The sequence below is a fragment of the Euprymna scolopes genome, chromosome 36 (assembly GCF_053919585.1).
Source record: "Euprymna scolopes isolate OS-2025 chromosome 36, ASM5391958v1, whole genome shotgun sequence".
In the NCBI taxonomy this organism is placed as follows: Eukaryota; Metazoa; Mollusca; class Cephalopoda; order Sepiida; family Sepiolidae; genus Euprymna; species Euprymna scolopes.
Window position 1 is genome coordinate 84,686,543 of NC_136517.1, and position 16,572 is coordinate 84,703,114.

The window sequence follows — 16,572 nt, forward strand, 5'->3', positions numbered from 1 at the left end:
ATACGTGTGTCAAAAAACGAGATCGTCCCACGTGGCCTGAACATGCGTGGTTCGCACATGTTTCCAAACTATTTCTGCAGACAAAGAATTCTCACTCCTAGTTTTTTCATTACCTACTTTTCAACATTTTTAAATTGCATTGTCCTTTATTTTCTCTGACCTTATTTTAATTCAGTTTTCATAAAAAGAATTGAACAGTTAAAATTCCTTTTATAGCTACTATTTTATGTGAAACCGAATAATGCGAAATTCCACATTCCATTTCTGAATCTATTTCCGAACCTTGCTTACAAAGTTCGAATCTCAGTCTCTCTAATGTTTTTCTTACTTACAAGAAAAGGGATCTTTTTCTTGTAACAACTTCACGATATGTAATATGACGGTTTTGGTGCCAATCCACCTGACTATACAATATGTTTCACTATGGATCCACAATTCAAAAAAAAGTTAAGAACCTTTATTTATTTATTTATTTATTTATTTACTCGTGGGACCTGTGGAAATTCCACAGGAGACTCATTCATATGTAATATATTCATGTTGGCATTCTGTAGATGTTCGGTGTAAATGGAGATGCTCTGATATTATTGTAACTTTTTTGTTAAACCTGCAAAAGTATTTATCTAAGCTAGCATGAAAGCCCAGTCGTAAAGTAGGCTTAAATATGATATTTTAATTCTTGCAGATTTCGTATATATTATTATAGAGTTAATGTTCTATCGATTTTTATATGTTATAAAGTCGCAATTTCAAAAATACAAAAGAAAAAAAATATCCATATGATTTGAATCGAAACCGAAATAAAAACTTATGAAAAAAAAAAAAAAAATATATATATATATATATATATATATATATATATATATATAACTTGTTCCTTCAGCCATAATCGAAACCGAAACCAAAACTTATGAAGAATTCTTGATAAAATTATTTATGAAAAGAAATGGAAATACATACTCAAACAACAACAACAGGGTGCGTTCTAGCTTCTATTCTTTAAGAATCTTATCATTTTTTTTCTTTTATCGCTACTTGGACGTAAGGAGCTACTATTTGGGACCATGCCTAAGAAAGATTGACAAGATGTTGGTTTACATTACATTTAAACTTCCGCATATCAGTACAGCCAGGGAAGCAGGTAGTAGGAAGGGAATTCCAAAGTCTAGCTGATCGAGGGAAGAAACTATTAGAATAGAAAACTAGAATACACAAACTAGAAACTATTAGAAGGGGAACCTTTTCTTGTAACATATATATCCTTCATTTTCTTCCTTCGCTAAACAATAAGGGTTGACACCGAATCATATTGAATGCCGGTGTTGTTCTAAGCTATAGACAATACGCCACAATATGGCCTCTACCAAAGTCAGGGACCACGCCACAAATTTTCTCGATGGCTTAAGATCGATGACGAACTAAGAAAAAACGGATGCAACCAATTTCCGGTGGTAAGCTGAGGGAAATCCGGATGAATTGACGCTATTCCTTCCTCGGTAGGATTTCCCCTTTTCCCATGTACACATACATAAACATGCACTCAGCATCTATATATATATATATATATATATATATATATATATATATATATATATATATATATATATATATATACTCATATATCTATATATGTACACATCTGCACTCCCACACCCACATATATCTATATATTTATACTTCTTGCCTTGATAAAGTACGCAGCATGCACGCACGCACGCACGCACGCACGCACATACACACACAGTTAGTGTTGTGGTGTCCGTTATATAAGCTTTGTTTAAATTTTAAAATAAAATACATATGAAATACGTTTATGAGCCAAATTACAACGCAATATTATGAAAAATAAACGCATATTTATTTTTTTTTTTAATTTATATTTCGGCGATAAACGCCATCCTCAGAAGTTTATACATTTTTTCCCTTCGCGATGATGGTAAATTAAAGAAAAAAATGTTGGTAAAGAGTGCGTGTGTTGTTCGTCTAAGGAATACGCTTGATATGTGTGATATGAAAATCAGAGTTGTGTTTTCCGTTATATAAGCGTTCTTTAAATTTTGAAATAAGATGTGTGTAAGTGTGCGCGTGTGTATACAATCATCAGGATTTATATATACACTGCGTATCAAATTATTAACAAGTTTACATTTTTTTTAAATATTTAAGGGACGAGTGAATAAAAATCCATGAAACTTTAAGGTGCTTACAATATTGTTCAGCTACTCCAGTCAGAAAATAAAAGTGTTTTAAGCAGTATTGGCGAAACTATGGCAGAAGATAGGAATATCTGTTGAGTTCAGGGTGTCAAGTTAATAACGAGGTTGGGAGAAAAACACAATATAACCATAACTTGTTTATTGAAATAATTTTCAAACATTAATGAACTAGGAAAAAGTCTTAGAACACAATAACTACATAGAAATTTCTACGTTGACATAATTAGTAGGGGATGTGCGATCCTTTTTTAGGAATGACTTGTAAAAGACGCTGATTCACAGAATTAGTCAAATTTGTGATTTCGTCAACAGTTATTCCTCGCGATACCTCTTGGAGAACATCCCACAACTCATCTTTGCTCTTAAATTGGCGTCCACTTGCATAGAGGCGTCACTTCATGATACTCCAAAGGTTCTCATTGGGTTAAAATCTGGTGAATTCGCAGGCCACTCCATCTTCCGTAGCCAAGAGAACCCCAGTTGTTGCATATGCTCTTTGCTTTTGTTTACTGTATGCGAGGGAGCATTATTATGCATAAAAATAATGGTTCTTTTGAACGTCAACCTTTTCTTCTTCAACCATGGTTCAAAGTGCTAATTCAGAAAAGCTATGTAAGCATTTGACGTCATTTTTACGCCTTCTGAAATTCTCCATGGTCCAACTAAAGTACCTCCGATAATCCAAGCCCAAATCATTATCCCCCTTCCACCACCTTGTTGGCGCCTTAAACGCCGATGACGTTGTTGTCCATCTAGGACCCATACCTTGCTCCAGCCATCTGGGACATCAAGAGTGACACGCACTTCATCCGTGAACAAAATTTTGGAAAAATCCGTTTTCATATTGTCCTCTGCCCATTTCAATCAGTTGTGTATGTGATGTTGCTTTAATGGGGGCTTTGTCACAGGCTTAACAGACTTTGCCACTTCTTTCAGAAGGCGACATCGAGTACTTTTCGAGACATTCTACAATCCGGTTTAGTCAAAGACTTCTCGACTTGTCTGCCCAGGGTTCTTAACAACTTCACGTTTAATTTGGAGTAGAGAACGGCGTGAAACAACTCTAAATTTACCTTTATCAGCTCCCTTACATACCTTTGTAGGGTACTTGACAAAGTTCTTTACAGTTTAATGGTACTTTCCTGTCATTTTCGATATTTGCTAGCTGTTCTGTAATAGTACTCTTTTCAGAACTACTCAAACCACCTTTACAATCCATTTTATTGACGAAACAAACTGCTTTGTTATTAATGTGACACACTTTAAATGCCGTGGATTCAACAATTACGATGGCAGGCGGTTTACATTGTGCGGAACTGTACGAAAATTTCACAGTACGCGCAGCTCAGCATTGCCAACGTTTTCGAAGCTTTTTATACGAAACTACCGGTAAGTTTCTAAAACTGGTAAAAAAATGTTATTTCGTTAATAATTTGACATGCACTATATATATATATATATATATATATATATATATATATATATGTATATATATATATAGTAAGTAATTTATAAAATATATATGGCGATTAAGCTTAATCCCCATATATATTTTATAAATTACTAACTAGCTCTACCTACGTATTGAGCACTTTTGAAGTAAATACTTAAATTTTACGCATAAATCTATACTTTCGTATATTAATTTTATGTGAGTAAATGTAGTAGTTATATATATATATATATATATATATATATATATATATATATATATATATATATATGAACAAATGATTAATAAAGCATGTTAAAAAGAGTTAAAAACATATTTAATTTTAAAAAGGACTATCCACTTATCTTGTGCTTCCTTTTTTAAAATTAAATATGTTTTTAACTCTTTTTCAATATGTCTTTTAACATGTTTTATTAATCATTTGTTCATATTATAAGCTCTATTTCCTTTTCGGTTTTATTGAGCTTTTACATCTGGTTGAGATTACTTTACTTGTAAATATTAGCACTTTAATATTTATAATATATTTTAAATTTACCATTTTGATTACCTTGGTAAACTTATTGTAATTTTTATTTCATATATATATATATATATATATATATATATATATATATATATATATATATATATATATATATAACTACTTCATTTACTCACATAAATTAATATACGAAAGTATAAATTTATGCATAAACTTTAAGTATTTACTTCAACAGTGCTCAATACGTAGGTAGAGCTAGCTTTACCTACGTATTGAGCATCGTTGAAGTAAATACTTAAAGTTTACGCATAAATTTATACTTTCGTATATTAATTCATGTGATTAAATGGAGTAGTTATACTTAGCTCCTGAAACAGTTGAACACTCTCAAAAGAATTTATTTCACCACACCAAAAATAGATATGGAAAGGGTTGATTTCGAAACATCGCTAAAACCATCCCCACATCTAGCAAGCATAGCTATATTATTAAATTAATTAAAAAATCAGATGAGCTAATACACAAATTTCTTCCTTAAAAATGAAAACGTAAACAAAAAAGAATCCTATGGTTTTAAAACCCTAAAAAATTCGAAAGCAGTAGACCTTTTGATAAACTTTGAAAATGACCTTTTAAACGTAATTAAAAACTCAGAATTCCACAATCAACCCAACAATTTCCAACGGAAACTACACAAAATCGTTAGAAACATAAACAACTCTAATAAAATCTTTGTAAAAGCAGATAAAACTAGAAACTTTTACAAAATAGATAAACAAGAATATAGCAAACTAATCACAGAAAACATTACAAAAAACTACAGAAACTGGATACAAACGAATGCGACTACATAGATATAATAAATACTGAAAGAAAACAAATCACCGATAAATTAAAAATTAGCGATAAAGTTGGCAAATTGAAACCTAAAGAGGCATTCATTCTGCTCAAAGAACACAAATGTGACTTTAATAATAATCCCAGCACCCGCTTGATAAACCCAACTAAACCAGAAATAGGTAGAATTTGCAAAGCAATACTTTCTGGAGCAAACAAATAAATCAAATAAGACCTAGAATTAAACCAGTGGGCAAATACTGCCGAAGTAATCACTTGGTTTAAAAATATAGAAAACAAAGATAAATGTACGTTTATACAGTTCGATATCCCTCGATATCAGAAGAACTTTTCAACATTGCCCTAGAATTTACTGAAGCATACACTGATGAAATCAACATCATCATAAATAATGTAGAAAATCAGTTCTAATAAATAACAATAACCATTGGATAAAAACTAAAATAACAAATTCGTTTGATTTAGCAATGAGTGGCCGGGATTCTGCAGAGGCATCAGATCTTGTGGGATTATTCCTTCTGTATACCCTCACAAGCATATTTGATACTACGGATATCGGCCTATATAGAGATGATGGACTAGCTATAATAAAATACTCCAACAAAGTCAAGGGAGATAACTTTAAGAAAATCATACACAAGGAAATGAAAAAATTAGGCCTTAAAGTAAACGTATTAGCTAACATAAAAATAACAAACTTCCTGGACCTCACGTTAAATTTAGATAAAAACACATATGAACCATACTTAAAAGATAACCCTAATCCAATATACGTAAACCCTAAGTCCAATCACCCACCATCAATTATAAAACAGATTCCTAACTCGATCGTAAGTAGACTCAGCAATAACTCAAGCGATGAAAATGTATTTAACAGTCCAACCAATATTTATTAAACAGCCCTAAAAAATAGTGGATACAAAAATATTGATATGAAATATAAGCAACGAAACACCAATAACTATAATAAAAGTAAAAATAGAAGAAAAAGAAATATAATCTGATATACGGCGCCATACAATCAAATGTTAAAAACAAAACTTGATAAGAAATTTCTAGATCTTATCGAAAAGCACTTTCCTGCAACCAATCCATTGCACAAAAGTTTCAATAAAATACCCTAAAGTTATCCTACAGCAGCTGCGAAAATTTAGAGATGATAATTAAAGCACATAATAACCAAATATTAAATATAAGCAATGAAAACAACAACAAAATAAACACTATAAAAAAGTGGGCATCATGACAAAAATAAAACTAGCACAAAATAAAACTAGCACAAAAAACACATATGTAACTAGTAGAAATAATAATAATAATAATAATAATAATAATAATAATAATAATAATAATAATAATAAACCAACTCCGGACAATAGCAACCATACTAGAAATAAAAATAAAAATACTAATAACGAACAAGATAAATGCAACTGTAGACACCGTACACTTTGGTCACTTCAAAAGTAAATGTCTAACCAAAAGCATACTTTACCAGGCAACAATATTTGTGGAAGAAAACCCGAATAACAAGAAATATTACGTAGGTATGACTTCCTTGGATTTCAAAACTCGATATAATGACAAAAGTACATTCAATAATAAAAACATCGTATGAAAACAACGCTAGCAAACAAATACTGGGAACTCAAGGAAAGCGGATATTCGCCGGTAGTCGAATGGAATATAGTAAGACAAGCAAACACATGTATAGATCTAGACGATCCATGTAGATTATGACTTCAGGAAAAATTTGCTATCCTATACTTTAAAGAACCTTAACATCTATTAAACTGTAGGAGAGAAATAGCAAACAACTGTGTTCACAGGATAAAATTTACCCTAGGATAGAGATACAAAATAATTTTAAAACTAACAATAACATTAGAAAATAAATAAAATAAATAAATAGACATGCATATACATAAACTATCATATTCATATATATATATATATATATATATATATATATATATATATATATATATATATATATATATATATATATCTTATTCATAGTATTCCGAATTTTATTGGGTTTATATAATTGATAATTCGGTAACCGTTCATATGCCAATAAATTTTAAGTCAGAATGAGATGACTTAAATTGTAAGCTTCAAAATTACCATATTTTGTAATTGAGCATTCATATATCGTTTTAACAAAACCAAGACATCAAAGAATGTATTAATAGCAACAAATAATGTGTTTAATCGTTCGTTCCAATTGCTTCAAGACTATTCGGACAAATTCAAACCCTATATCGTTCGAAAATTTTCGCAAGAACAGCCTACCATCAGACGTTTTGAAAAAACACTTTTACAATGAACAATATGGAATCCATTTTCCTTTAAAGGAAAACGATAAAGGAAAATGGATTCCATATTGTTCATTGTAAAAGTGTTTATTATTATTATTATTATTATTATTATTATTATTATTATTATTATTATTATTATTATTATTAAATTAATAATTATTAAATACCTACAGAAACTAGTGTTTCATCCTTTCGGGAATCATCAGTGCAGGGTGTCATGATTAACACCAGTTGATAGATTAGAACCCGGCGACATAAGCAATCCCTGGCTTCATTAGCAAGGACCTATTCCATTCGACTACCTTTAATCGCGAGAAATGCCGTTGAATTTAAATGCTTTTTATTTATTTTTTTTAATTTTAACTTTAAAATGCTTTTTAACATCTGTCAAAATAATGTAATCATTATATGATGATCTGCACATATGAGCTGAATTGACCGACTTTAATTCAACTGAAAGTGCTCAACGATAAGAAACAAGTTTCTAAAAGGGGCTGATATATATATATATATATATATATATATATATATATATATATATATATATATATATATATATATATATATATATATACAGGGTGTCTCAAAAAATGTACTCACACTTTAACCGTTGCTAACATGCTGTCTTTTTTGTGTTGCAGGTGTGAGGTGTGAACCACAGCATGGCAGGAAATCAACTTAGCTTGGAAGAGAGGAAGTTTGTCCTGAAATGTTATTGGAAGACAGAAAACGCCATTGAAGTGCAAAGACGATTCAGAAGGGAATTCGCAAGACCACCACCAACGCGCCGGACCATTGCTCGCATCAAAGAGAAATTTGAAGCAGATGGAACCATCCAGAACATCAACAAGAAACGTTCTGGACGACCTCGGACATCCACGAGCTCTGGAAAAGAAGAGCAGGTGCAGGAAACACTGTTTCGATCACCACAGAACTCACTTCGACAAATTGCTCGGGAAACCCACATCTCAAAAGATAGCGTCCATCGCATCATGAAGCGTCTGCACTGGAAATGCTACATTCCGACACTAATTCATGCTCTCAACGAAGACGATCCTGACCGGAAAGTCGAATTCTGTGAATGGTACATGGTAAAATGTGCAGAAGATGCAGGGGTTCCCCACAAAATTGTGTGGAACGATGAGGCAACCTTTAAATTAAATGGCACCATTAATCGCCATAATTGCACATACTGAGGTCCTATAAATCCTCATGTAACACTTGAACACCATGTAAACTTGCCAGGAGTAACAGTGCGGTGTGGGATATCCGCACTGGGCATCATAGGGCCATTTTTTATTAACGGAACTGTCACTGGTGAGAGATATCTTAACTTGCTTCAGGAATTAGTTGGTCCACAAATTTCGAACATGATTCTTTAATCACATTAATCTTCTGTATTCGAAGCTATTCCATTTCATTGTATGTTCATAAATAAAGGATTTCTCGTCATTCGAAGTGTGGATACATTCTTTTGAGACACCCTGTATATATATATATATATATATATATATATATATATATATATATATATATATATATATATATATATATATATATATATATATATTATTCCAGGTTAATATTTTTCGGAGGTGAAGCAACCAATGAAGTTTTAATGAGGTTAATGCAATACTACTCAATACCGAAGTTGGGCAAGATACGCTTTTTATTTGTTTTACACAAGTATTAATATGTAGCTACATATTCATGAGTATGTTTCAGTCAGCCAGTTACTAATAACTAGAGACCTCTTCAGGCAATATTGCTTATACAAAATCTCAGCCAGCAATGAAAATTTTACAAAGGTTTTAAACACAAACGTTATTAGGAGGTCATATCACCACTGATAAAAGAGGTATCTAGTTAATTGTTTTACAAGTGTTTTAATGGCGGATGCTCCGACGAACTACAAGCCTACAAGCCCTTGTGCCCCCTCAACGAAAATACCCCCAACAAAGCCGACAAACAGCGAAGTCCCACCCCTACACAGTAGAGATTCCTAGATGTAAGAAAGCCTTCTACTCTAATAGCTTCTTCCCCAGAACTGCTAGACTTTGGAATTTTCTTCCGGGTTCCTGCTTCCCCAACGGTACTGACATGCAGAAGTTCAAGTGCAATGTGAACAGACGTCTTGCTGCTAAACTCCCTACATAGTTCCCTTGCAACTTAGGTCCCTGATAATAGCCCCCCCCCCTACATCAAAGTGACAATGTGCCTTGTTTGGGGTAAAAATGTATTTTAAAAAAAACTTTATGATTTCTAAGCAGAAATCTTCAATCGGTACTAATGCTCCATTATAGATGTCTGATGTAAAGTCCATGTAGATGTTTGCACTTTCATTGCGTTTTTGATGTCAGCCATGTTTGATTTATATATCTGCCAACAAATACATGTTACCAAAGGCAATATAAATTTCTCTTCTGCTTTCAAAATTGTTCGGTGGGAATAAAATTGAAAATTTGGAAGAAATAAAATTAAAGACGATTTTGAGAAAAAAAAATGCAGACAGGGACAAGCTCCTTAAGATCGGCACATGAAATATATTTAAAAAAAAAAAAAAAAAAGAAAAACAAGCGAAGCATGCGTGGTCCCCCGTGAGTGCACAGTGAATGAGGGATAAAAAAATGACTAAGTTCAGTATTTGCCGACCCCCCCCCCATTTAGCCCCAAATGTCACCAAGGGACGTCAAATCCTGGTGAAAATGCAGTTTTAATCATTAACATATATAAATCTGAGTTCTGCATGCAAAAAACTAAATTATCAAGTCCATCATTTACCCCCCCTCCCCTCATTTAGCCCCAAAAGACTCCAGAGTACACCACAAGTTGTTTTCAAAGAAACATTTTGGATGATGAATTTGTGACTACTCCTAGTTAGTAAATAATAATAATCATTGTGTCGTCGTCGTCGTCATCATCATCATCATCATCATCATCATCATCATCATCATCATCATCATCATCATCATCGTCGCCATTGTCGTTGTGTCATCATCATTATTATCATCATCGCCATTATCATAGTCGTCGGCATCATCATCATCTAGCCCCTATATTCATAATAATATGCAATTTGTTAGCGATGTGCATCGCGTGTATTTTTCATTTATGTCTGCCCCTCCCTCATCTCTCTCTTTCTCCCCTCCCTCGCAGACACGCACACACGCGCATACCGATTATGAAATTCCCCAGGCGCTCATAACAAGTTCACGCCGATTCAGTGCTGCGGCCATATTCACCGAGATACAATGACCTGCGTAATGGGGGGGGGCACACACACACACACACACACACACACACAGACACACACACACACACACACACACACACACACACACACACACACACACAATTCTATCACCACAAATGTAACTTCTTGCTATTTTAGTATTCAACACTTATTTGCAATTCCATTGACAGAAAAGCAGCGACAAGGCGATCACCGCATCATCGTCTTCGTTGTTACACATTTGTTGAATTGGACGCCATTGTGTAACCAACAACTATGGAATATCTGGACATTTGTTTTCAACCATCATGGTTTCTTACGCAAGCAACTTAATACTGAATCAGCTAAAGCCGTAAGTTTAAAAGGCACACTTGAACATGGAAGATTTAAAACCACCTACGGTAAAACTGTTTAAATACCAAATTGAGCAACAAAAAAAGAAAAGAAAGAAAGACAACAAAGGAACGAAGAAATATCTAAAAAAAAAAAAAAATTTACTACAACGGCAAAAATAAAAAAAATAAAACAACAAAAGTTTGAAAAATGATTACTACAGTACTATTTGCTTTCGACAATTTCATTTATAATTATAAAAACTTTCGCTTCATATTTTAAAAAGGTATAAAGATCTACACAAAATAAACTTTGAAAAATAAGCAGACTCCAAAAAAGTTCGCCAACTGTTCCTAATATTAGGAACTAGTGTTGGGACGATTGATTGGCATCGGAATCCGGAATCGAGAAAATCTAAACTTGTTAAGGTATCGGAATCAGTATTGGAATCGGAGAAAATTTTGCCTACTTTCCGATGCCAAAAACGATTCTTGTAATTGTTTATTATTTGATTTGTTTAAAACTTCATTTTCCTTTCATGCTACTAAAGATAAAATGGTTAACGTGTATTGGTTTTAAGCTACAAACAAAATTAAAATCTATAGATAATCCATGCAAGTGTATTTTTACTAGTGATGTGACGATTCCAATATTTTTCCCGATTCCGATACAATTACCGATTCCATACAAAATTCCCGATTCCGATACAATTACCGATTCCATACTAAATTCACGATTCCGATACAATTGCAGATTCCATACTAAATTCCCGATTCCGATACAATTACCGATTCCATACTAAATTCCCGATTCCGATACAATTACCGATTCTGGTTCAGATTCTTTATAAATTTCTAAATATTTAACTATATAGCTGTATTTTTTCTCTGATTACCGTAGAAACACACATGTTAAATGTGCAGATATTTTCCTAAACGTAAAAAATATGCTCGTGGGGAACGATCTATCAATTTTTAGCTTCACTGGTGGTTAAAATCAATAAATATTTATTATTTTATCATTATTACCAGCAATGGAAGATTTAGTTTTAAACAGAATCAAATAAAAAAGACAATTAAAAGAATCGTCTTGGCATCGGAAAATCGGTACAAATTTTTCCGATACCCTCAAATGTTCCAATTTTTACGATTCCCAATTCCGATTAATCGCCCCAATACTAAGTTTTATGTTCACAAAAATATATCATATGCTTTTTATACGATAATCTAATCAAAAAACAACTCTATAGCTAAATATTTAGTAATTTTGAAAGAATCGGAATCGGTAAAAATTTTGGAATCGTTTCATTATTATTAGTAACTTTGGAGTTGTAAGACATTTTAGTTTGAAAAAAAATGTTTTTTCAATAAAATATATATATTATCAATCCAGAGGAGCTTTGACTTGTAACAAATGCTGACGAAGAATAGAATTTCCCATTAGATAGTCAATCTGTAGAAGTCGTGTAAAAACTTGTTGATTGACAGAAGTCTGAAGGATCAATGCCCCCAGAGATTTATTCTCGACTGAACTCTTTTCCTGGTCTTCATTAATGATTTTCCAAATCATATTCTGATATCACTTGTCGACATCTAGGCAAGCGACACAATTGTCTATGGCAGTACTTCTAAGCGCTTTGGTGATCAAGATCTTACTAATTAACTTGTAGCGGCCGAAACTTGCTACAATCACAGGCAGGAGATAATTCTCGTGGGTCGAGATTTGCAATCCATTTTCTCCCTGGCTTGTCCAATTACAATCCAGCTCTCAATCACGTGACCGAGTACATAAAATACGAAATCTGAAACTCTTATTCCTCTTTCTTCCTGGCTTCCGAACGTGAGTACAACAAGCTAACATGGCGACCCTTCAAACTCATTTGTTTCCACCGATACACGCGCACACACACACACACACACACTGAATAAATTTCCCTTTCTTTCTCCTTTAACCTGGCTGCAAGCACGTGTGGACTGAGCTATTCTCTCCTTCAACGAGCCGGCAAGATATTAATTCTATCTTTACTCAAGAACACTTCAACCTACTAACCCGTTTCTCTCTTGTACACGCTACTAACGAAGATAACAAATAAAGTTGTTTATTAAATGTTAAAATTAGACTTCCTTTCGTTGTCTTTATTATTGACTAAAAAGTCTATTCCAATCTGAGCACATGGTGCTTTGGGGAAAAATGCTTTGTTTCTTTCAACAGCTGTGAAGCCGAACTGCCTGGGATAATTCGAAATTTCCACAAACCGAGATTCTTTGCAAGGATTTGATGTCTGTAGAACATATTGCCAAGTTTCTTCATCCGCACGGGCTAGGGTTAGGGTTAGACACAGGGTGTAGCAACCAACTTCGAAAGTAAAAAGAAGACTAGAGCAATTCGAAAGGATGGGGAAGATTAGTGTTAGGGTTAGGATAAGTGCAACAAGATACAATTATGCGATTTAAAAAAAAAAACAAAGAAAGGAGAGGTGACGGAAGAGAAAGACGGAGGGAGGGGCGAAAAGAGAATAAATGAAGAGAAAGGGGGCAAGAGGAGAGAGGGGGATTGGGGTAATGAATAGAAAACCTCAGATTAACAAAAAATGTGACGCAAAGCAGCCAGCCAATAAAATAAACAATTTTTTAAAATGAAATAATCTAATTTGGTTTAGTTTTTTTTTTTTTTTTTTTTTTTTTTTTTGCAAAGAAAGCGAGAAGGCGAGGAGGATGAAAGAGAAATTCAATGAGAGAGGGTGAGTAATCTTGAGTCAAACGGAAGATCAAAGTAAAAATGACTGTTCTATGATCCCTATCAGCCGACATAGCAAGATACAAAAGATGTTAAAAAAAACAAAAAACAATAGAAACACTTTGGATAATAAAATATTTTTTTTGTTTTTTTTTTGGGGGGGGGGTTAAATTGTAAATAAAATGAAATAATGAAAATAACAACATTGACCAATTAATTTTTATTCAAAATATTTTGACTACGTAGAATACGGAAGTCGTTAGGCAGAGAAAATCTGGACTCAAAATGTTCAGCTTAGCATGAAAAAAAACAAAATGGCTGACAGTGAACAGCGTGGAACTAGTTATTTTTTGTTGTTGATTTTTTTTTTATTTACAAAAATATCTCTGCTTTAAAAGTGAAATCAAAACATTTAAAACTTGTTTTCTTCAAAAGTCATTGAATTCATTATTTTTTATTTTTTTTTTTAGAGTAACAGGGAACGAGAGAAATGAGAAGACAGAGATAGAAAGAGAAGAAGACAAAGTGAGGGAATATATATATATATATATATATATATATATATATATATATATATATATATATATATATTCAAGGTAGAGAGATATCCGAAAATGAAAGTTAAAGATCTTTAACTCCGCTCCACACCAGTCAGTTATTTAATTTTTAATTTTTCTTTCCCGATGAGATCTATTATGATCGAAACGGTCTGCACCTCGTAGCAAGGTATGACTGTATTTACATAAAGAATAATATATATATATATATATATATATATATATATATATATATATATATAGAGAGAGAGAGAGAGAGAGAGAAAGATAGAGAGAGACAGTAAATTATGTGTGTATGTGCTGATTCAGGAGAGGTGTGGTTGGGATTACGCAACTCTTGCCTCACAATTTCATAAGCAGCTACACTTGTAGAGGGTATCCATTGTCTTTCGTGGCGTCTAGTGGTTAAAATGTTATTCTGTTGTTGTATGCATGTGTGGATACTTCATATATAGTAAAAGAGTTCATTAACATTCAGTCTGTGTAGGGCACAGGCAGATAACATACGTCTCCCCTGTTGTGTCTTCGTCTCTCCTCGTTATTCAAGTTCATCTTCCTTCAAAGGAAACCAAACAACAATAGGTTATATATTTGATACAACTTTATTCTTGACTTCCCATCGGAACTTCAAGACGTTGTAATTTTCTACATTATTCTAAAGTCGCGTTTTGCTCAGCTTGAAAAACGCGGAGACGATATCTTTCGTGTTTCTTGTCCGACTTTTCTAGTCTCTCTCTAAACTCTAAACTAAATTCATTACGCCTATGTGCAAGCTATCTCGTTACGTCATTAAATCTACGTGACAAAGACACGAAGCGGATGATCTACCTTCGCCACGTTTATGTTCTAGCATTCTTTTTTGTTTTAACTAGTGTTGGGACGATTAATCGGAAAAATCGGAGCATTTTGGAGTATCGGAATCGGTATCAAATATATTTGTGCCTATTTTCCAATGCCAAAAACGATTCTTTTAATTATCTTTTTTTTTATTTGATTTTGTTTAAAACAAAATCTTCCGCTGCGGATAGTAACAATAAAATGATAAATATTTATTTAAGTCCAAGTTGTGTTTTTCGTGATACAAACGTTGTTTATAATAAAATACGTATGGAATACGCTTATAAGCAAATTATAACGCAATTTTATGTAAAATAAACAAATATTTGTTTATTTTTTATAATATTGCTTTTTAATTTGGCTTACAAACGTATTTTTAAAAATATTTTTAACTAGGATCACCCCCCTCCCCAACTGTCGTTTTGCATTTGAAAAAATATTTGCACATTTAACATATGTTTTTACGGTAATCGGGGAAAAATAACCATTTTATCGTTAAATGTCAAGAGATTTATAAAGAATCGGAATCGGTAATTGTACCGGAATTGGGAATTTAGAACGGAATCGGTAATTGTACCGGAATCGAATAATTATATCGATATCGGGAAAAATATTGGAATCGTTCCACCACTAGTTTTAGCATTCCTACGTTAACATTCACGTAAACTATTAAATGTAAATATTTCAACTTAACATTACTTTTCGTATCGATAACAATTTTTTTTATCTAAACAAATACAATCATAATCATCGACTATTATACTTTCCGGTGTTGTACACATTTCTTTTTATTTTCACTCCTGAAGAAGAGACACTATTCTCGAAAATTAGGGACATCAACACCTACAATCCTGTACAACAAATAAACGTAAAATAATTGAAATTTATTGAAAATCCCTTCTAATATTGTCGTTATTCTTTCATATTCTAACTTGTGTTTACAGTGTTTCCCACAAACTGCATTCATATAACTACCTCCGACAACCCCCACAAGCAGCTAAATCCTACCCCTACACAGTAGAGATCCCTAGGTGTAGGAAAGCCTTTTACTCCAATAGTTTCTTCCTCAGGACTGCAAGTCTTTGGAACTCCCTTCCGGGATTCTGCTTTCCGAACTGTATTGGCATGCAAAAGTTCAAATGTAATGTGAACAGACATCTTGCTGCTCAACTCCCTTCATAATATCCCTACAACTTCTGTCCCCGATAATAGACCCCTACTTCAAAGTGGCAATGTGTTTTGTTTGAGGTGAACATTGAATAAAAAAAATATATTTAAAAAAAACATTTAGATTATTACAATTTCTGCTGAATTTTTTTCATGCATAAAGACGGATCTAATGTATTATGCACATGAAAAAGTTCAATAAGTTTTCATGTGATAAATTCCAAATGCGAAGATGGCATCTTAAAATTGCAGTACAAGATTATTCCACTGGAAAAATAAATAAACGGAAATGCTAGATGAAAGAGAAAATACAGAGTGGAACGATAAAACATTTCTGTTTGATAAAAACCGGGGGGGGGGGTTTGACCAGTTGTGTAC

At 32.9% G+C, this 16,572-nt stretch overlaps 1 protein-coding gene across 1 annotated transcript in view; it reads left to right on the top strand.

The window, feature by feature from the left end:
- Positions 1–8,773, top strand: part of LOC145260650 (uncharacterized) — a 69,998-nt gene extending 61,225 nt beyond the window's left edge. The window contains exon 2 of the mRNA XM_080118987.1: positions 7,974–8,773. Coding sequence (XP_079975113.1) covers positions 7,995–8,528 — 534 coding nt within the window. The 5' untranslated portion in view covers positions 7,974–7,994 and the 3' untranslated portion in view covers positions 8,529–8,773. The remainder of the gene's footprint in view (positions 1–7,973) is intronic.
- The last annotated feature ends 7,799 nt before the right edge of the window (positions 8,774–16,572 follow it).